General features: G+C 31.3%; 2 protein-coding genes across 2 annotated transcripts; one reads left to right on the forward strand and one right to left on the reverse strand.

Moving 5' to 3' along the window:
• Positions 1-639: 639 nt before the first annotated feature.
• LOC100306233 (kunitz family trypsin and protease inhibitor) lies at positions 640-1,460 on the forward strand. Its single transcript, NM_001248844.2, has one exon. It carries the CDS (start codon positions 698-700, stop codon positions 1,322-1,324), a length of 627 nt encoding a protein of 208 aa, NP_001235773.2. The 5' UTR covers positions 640-697; the 3' UTR covers positions 1,325-1,460.
• Positions 1,461-5,956: 4,496 nt separating this feature from the next.
• On the reverse strand, positions 5,957-6,839 carry LOC100527742 (trypsin inhibitor). Its single transcript, NM_001249795.2, has one exon. It carries the CDS (start codon positions 6,801-6,803, stop codon positions 6,087-6,089), a length of 717 nt encoding a protein of 238 aa, NP_001236724.2. The 5' UTR covers positions 6,804-6,839; the 3' UTR covers positions 5,957-6,086.

Below are 6,839 nucleotides of genomic sequence, written 5' to 3' on the forward strand. Positions count from 1 at the left end.
CAATTAAGGCCACATCACGTGACTCCTTATTAATTTTGCCTGCATCACACCAGACGGCAGACACCACTTATCTATATACAGTGGGCAAAGATACATCTTTATTTTATTTCAAAAGTAATTAAAATATAAATACATAAAATAGTAAAAAAAAATAAAGCAGTTTAAATATAATGTAGTATGCTTGACAAATAATTATATTTCATAAGTATGTGATTAGGGATGAGATTTTGAGGGTGAAGAATATATATTGAAAAAAGATCAACCCCTTGTTAAATATTTGTAAGTTATTGGATAGATTAATCTTTGACTTTTTTTACCCAAGGATACTAGAGATTTAAAGAACTATTTCCCTTGCTAGTATTGTTACGTGGTTAGAGTTTTTGTAAAGGTACAATAATTGATTGTTTTTATTTCATTGATAAAAGAAGCAAGTAGTAAAGCTGTAGTATTGTTTACGTGGTTAGAGTTTTTGTAAAGGTACAATATATTCTAAACGATCAAATTTAGATTATTCTCCCGAGACTGTATGCAAGCCATGAACTACACTTATGAGGTCTAATCATAGTTGTTTTTGCACGAGTCACCTATTTTACCCCCTGCCAGCAAGCACGTCTATAAATGGATTCTTCCAACTTAATTGGGTTATTCACGCAGCTGAATAAAGAAAAAAGCCTTTCATAGTGAGATAGCCCTAGAAATGTTTCGTGAATCTTTGTTTGCTCTCTTTCTACTTTCTGCCTTCTCCTCCTCACTCCTACCTTTAACCACTGCTCAAGATTACGTTCTCGACACGGACGGTCACGCGGTTGAAAATCACGGTACATACTATTTGTTGCCAGCGAAATCAGGAAGCGGCGGTGGTGGAATAGAGGTAGCCGCAACTGGCAAAGAAAGTTGCGCTCTCACTGTAGTGCAATCTCTGAACGAGGACTCCATGGGGCTACCATTGAAGCTTTCAAGCCCATCCATCACTACGTCTCACTTCACCGAATACACTTCGTTGAGCATCGAGTTCACTTCGGCGCCGGCGCCGTGTTCGTCCGCTTCGGAGTGGACCGTTGTCAAGGGATTACCCGAAGGACGCGCCGTTAAACTTAACGATTACGGGAACACCGTAGAGGGTGACTTTGCTTTTGTATGTGCTAAGAGAGAATTTTACCGTTGCAATAAATCGTATCAGCTTATTTTCTGTCCATATGGTCTTATGAGGTGTGAAGATGTTGGGATCTCTATTGACGATGATGGAAACAGGCGTTTGGTGATCTCCGACGGGAATCCATTCCTGTTTAAGCTTCAGAAAGTTGGTTCATCTTCTTCTGCATGAAGCACCTCCGTGTAGTTTCTCCTAGTGAGAGACGTGTGCAAGATGATGCTTGATAAATAAATGATTTGGTTGTAACTACCGAAGGATTAGATAAAACTAATCAAAGCTTATATATGCTACGTTTTCGGTTGCTTAATTTTTTGTGTTCATATTTCTAGAGCCATAGTATATAAGATTGGCTCAACGTATTTAATTTTAGGTCTAAAATATATTTTGATATCAGATTTTTCTTATAAATTATAATTAAATACAATGTTTTTTAATATAAAAAAACAATATTTTATTAAAATGATTATATATTTTCATTCAAAGTTTATATTTTGAACTTTTCAAGATACAAAATCATTTATTGAATTATTACGATAGATATAAGTGAGGATAAATTTAACTTAGTTTCGCATAAAAAAATTTAAATTAGCTTTAACATAATTACATGGGCAAAGTGAGATTCTGAATTACCAAAAAAAAGGGGTTAAAAATGTAACATAAGAAACAATTACAAAATAATTTAACAAAATTCACATAAATTAAACAAAACAAGTATTGATATAAAAAAACAAATAAAATATTGACACTAGTCCTATAGCTTTTTATTCTATATACAACCGTATAAAAACGAAGTCTTTTACTTTATTAATGACTTGTTTTTTCTTTTGAAAAAGTTGAAAAGATTAAAGTAACACTATTCTTCAAAGAAGGGATTTACTTTAGAAAATGAAATCAAAATTTATAGTCATTAATTAAGAAAAAAATTATTGAAATTTATATGATTGCATAACTCATTTTTAGTGAATATGTATTTAATTATAAATGTTGTTGATTAAATGCTTTGAGAAGTTTTATTTTGTTGAGAGAAGTTTTATTTTGTTGAAAAAGTTTTCAAGCTTAACAATAATTGTGAAATTTAGGTTTAATTGTCAAACAAATCAGACAATAATGGTTAGATTCTCTCTAATTAATTTACTATTTGTTTTTAAGATAATAATGAGAATGTTAATATCATTTAGTTCTTGACTAGCAAAATTTAAAAGAAGGGAAATTACAAATGTTTTAGACATAAATTGATGCAGAAACTTGAATTAAAGCCTTGAAGAAGAAGTTGAAGTTAGAAAGTATCTGGCTTAGTGTGTAAGACAAGCCTAGTGCAATGCCTTGCCCAGTGGCTAGCCCATGCTTAGCACAAAAAAGACCCACGAAGAAACTTGAAGGCATGCTTAGCATGGATCATGCGCTAAGCGCGCGATCACCGTCATACTCGTTAAGCGCAGTAGTCAAGCTTAACACGAGGTCGTGTGAATTTTAAGCTAAGTACACCTATAAAAAGAGGAGGAAGCTAAGGAGAAAGACACATCGAAACTTAGAGTCCTTTACTGAACACACCCAAAGTCCTGAGCATCTCAAATAGGGGAACCCTCCCTAGAATCATTTCTTCCCTCCTTTTCTATCCCTATCCTTCGTCTTCCATCCTCATCAACCCCCTGAAGTGTAAGGTCTCTCATGAGAATGAGAGGTTAAACCCCCCATTGTTGGGAGTCTAACAACCAAACTCTTATAATTTAATTATTTCCCTACTATCTATCTAATGCAATTCCAATTTTTATTGTTCCTTTTTTGTGCTTATTATTATTGATTGTAGTCTGATCATCCATACTCATGCATCTGTTTAGGATTTAGACATTGAAAAGTGTTTATTTTTTAAAGAACTGGAAAAGAGCATTTAAATGAATCATATCTAGGGATATAATGATATTGTTTAGCCTATTCATGTATCTCTATTCTTAATGCAATTTACTATTTTGTTTCTGCAAAGAGATTTGAGAGAAAAAATAGATAAATTATGCTCTTTCACTTGAAAAAATAGATAAAACTATATCTTTTTAAAGAAAAAAAAAACAATTCTCCTGTTGTAAACTAGTATATTGGTGTTCAAGAAATATTTTCCTTTAAAATATGCTCCTATATTATATGTCATCTTGAAATCTTTCTTTTTTCTTTTGCATTACTTTCTTTTATTCTCATCCATTTTAAATACCATTTCCTTAATTATGATAAAAAGTAATTAAAATTATTTTAAATCATATTCAGAATAATTACGAAATTATTTTAAAATACTTATAATTATTTTAAATCATATTCAGAATAATTAAATATGTAAATTTACACCTATCAACTAATTCAAGAACTAAATTACCAAATATTTTTAATTCAATTAATTATAAAACATTTATAATTAAATTTTCGGTTTTAATTTAAGTTATCTAAAAAATTTACAGAAAAAAAACTGAATATCAATGAAATATTTTTTCATCAGATAATAAATTTTCATTAATCCAAGTTTTAAATGAATCAAATAAAATGGAAATTATTCTTTTAAATAAATAGAAATCTAGATTTAATTACCTCCTTAGATTTATTTATGCAGAACAAGGAACGTGTTTTACTGGATGTCAGTGAAGGTGTCATCGATGATGGTCCCCGAATATTAATATGTAATGTGAGGCCATGATGTGTATACAATTATCATGGACCCCAAATATGAATAATTGAATATCACAGTTGCTTCACTTGCCAAGTGGGGCACTCCTAATTAATTTTGCTCCTTTATTACCAACTAACCATTGTTATGTCCGCACGGCTAGCTACATAACACCAGTTAGATATACAGTGGACGAAGATATTTATTTTATTTCAAAAGTAATTAAAATATAAATACACAAAACAGTTTAAATTAATTAAAAAATAAATAAAACATTTTAAATATAATATAATTTGAAATTAAAATTCTAATAATCTTAATTAGATTTTGATTTATTGCATATATATAAGATAATATTTGAATTATATGAAAATGACAAATTAAAGTAATCAGGTAAAATAAAATTCAAAGGTTTAGATAAACTATAAAATTCAATATAGTAATTAGGTGAAAAGATACAGAAAGTAAGAAAACAATATATACAGTTATTATAATTATCATGGATATGAACTAGAAAAAATGTTTAAAACACAAATAAATAGTAGTCTGATTTTAATTTATATAGAAAAAATAGACCATGTTTTTTTAAAATAAATTTTATAATAGTAATAATAGTAATAATAATAATAACGACAACAAATTTTATAATCAAGAGAAGATTAATATAATATTCAAATAAATTGTAATTGGTACGTACCATTGTAATTATGATTTAATGTGGCTTTAACAAAAATATTGTTCTAAGGGATATATATATATACCATCTAATTTATATATTAATAACTTCCATCCATTATTAGAAAAATACAGATTAGTGACTGAAATTAGCGACCAAAATACATTAGTCACAGCCAACTGGTTTCACGACTGATAACATCATTGTTATCTGATATCGGTGGCCGATTTAGCAAGCGAAAATTGGAATGCACATAATGTAGTCACTAATTCAGTCACAACACGGCTTAGACTTTTCTAAATGTTATTTAAAAGGAATAAGGACTGATAAGGCGACTGATTTTTATTAGTTGTTGTACCCAAAAAAATAGTCCTATTCTATTATATTCATTTGCAAAAGCAACAACAAAAGTAAAGTATAGTACCCAAAAAAAAAATCCTATTCTATTATATTCATTTTTTTTATCAAGATTCATGAAGTTTTCATTTCTTTTAAATATACTCTAATATCATCTTAAAATGTGAGTTTAGGTCTAACTCAATCCAAAAACAAGAAATAAAAGTTGTCCCTCATTTATATATTCTAATTTAACTTTCTTTTTAACCAATGTGAGACTTAAATTTTTTTCAACATATATCCCAACAGGTATCACCCCAGAATATATAGTTAAATCACTTTACATTCACACTAGCAAAATATAATTGCCCCCCTCTCCCCGTGAAACTAATATTAGGCCTTAATGCTAATAGTAAAGGACAAAGCCCACTTGCCATTGTCCAAATGGCAGCAAACTCTTTCCAAACTTTAAGGTACTTTATGACATCAATTGAAGTTTTAAACAACACTTAATTATATAATTTTTATGGTGTTCTTTATGTATTATTCTTATGCCTACCCAATGACATTTTAGTGTAATAATAATTGGCTTGAGACATGTGGTATAATTTGATCCAAAATTTATTTATTTGATCTTTTAATTATTAAGAAGTTCAATATCATCCATGCATGGTGCAGGGAGGGTTGGTTAAAATTATATAATTCTAGTAAAATATCCACAAATTATAATATTTCCAATTAGCTAGTAAGCACCTGTTTGGTTCCGCGTCGAACATGAAGTTATTCCATATAGCTACGCATGTTTGGTTTGCGGGGCTGATAAAAATAAAATAAACCCAAAAACAAAAATTATGATCTATTCATAAAATTATTTTTTCTTTCAATGCAATTTTGTAACATTCTCAAACATCCTCTAAACATGAAGCAAGTAAGTGTTTGGTGCTGTATATGCAAATCAGTTTTTTTTTTAACCAAACATAAAAAAAACTAGAGTATTTTGCTCAACTCACCTATTTTATCCGCTGCCAGCAAGCAGGCTATAAATGGATTCTTTCATATCCAATATCAGAATTTAAATTCTAAAATATTTATTAAAAAACATAAGTCCTTATCGATCACTTATACAATTAATAATATTAATCATCCAGGCACATAACATTTGAGACGAAATCACTACATATAATATGTCAGAAATTAAAACATTTGCAAAAAGCATAAACTTTGATTATTTTATTTAGTAAGACACCAATGTTACTACAACCAAAGCATGTCTCTCACTCACTGGCAGAAAGCACATGATTATTCAGGGCCAGTGCAGATCGAAATTTCTGAAACTGAACGACTAAAGGAGTGTTCTCAGACAGCACCAAGCGCCTGATTCCCTTACCATCGGTACGAATCCCAACATTCTTACATAAGTGAATCATCACCTCTTCTTCTGGCCATAGACAGAACACAAGCTTATAGCCCACAGAAGAAGAAGAAGCATCATCAGCAACTTTCACAATACTGAACCAACCAGACACTCTATTTTGGTAACCAACAAGCTTAACAGCGAGTCCTCTTTCTGGTAGACCCTCAACGATAGTCCACTTGGAAGGTGGGTCCCACTTAGAAGGAATTGGACTTGGGGGACACCCTGGTCTGAGTGTGGATGGAAACACACCGAACTGAATGCTCTTGAAAAGCTGGCCTTGGGTGATGAAAGCGACTCCTGCTGATCGAGATGCAATCTTTATCGGTAACCCCTCAGAGAGCTCGTTGCCAGATTGCACCACAGTCAGAGGGCAAGTTTCGTTTCCTGCTTTTGCTACTTGTATTCCACCGCCATTTCCTCTTATCACTGGCAACACGAAATAATTGACACCGTATTGAAGCTTATCGCCGTCAGTGTCGTACACATGATCATCATCAGCGGTGGCTGAAGGTAGATATGAGGTGAAGGCACAAAGAAGAAAGAAGAGAGGGAACAAGATAGGAGTTCTCTTCATCTCTTAGGGTTTTCCTTTTCAGTTGCGTACGTGGCT

The sequence above is a fragment of the Glycine max genome, chromosome 8 (genome assembly GCF_000004515.6).
Source record: "Glycine max cultivar Williams 82 chromosome 8, Glycine_max_v4.0, whole genome shotgun sequence".
Lineage (NCBI taxonomy): Eukaryota > Viridiplantae > Streptophyta > Magnoliopsida > Fabales > Fabaceae > Glycine > Glycine max.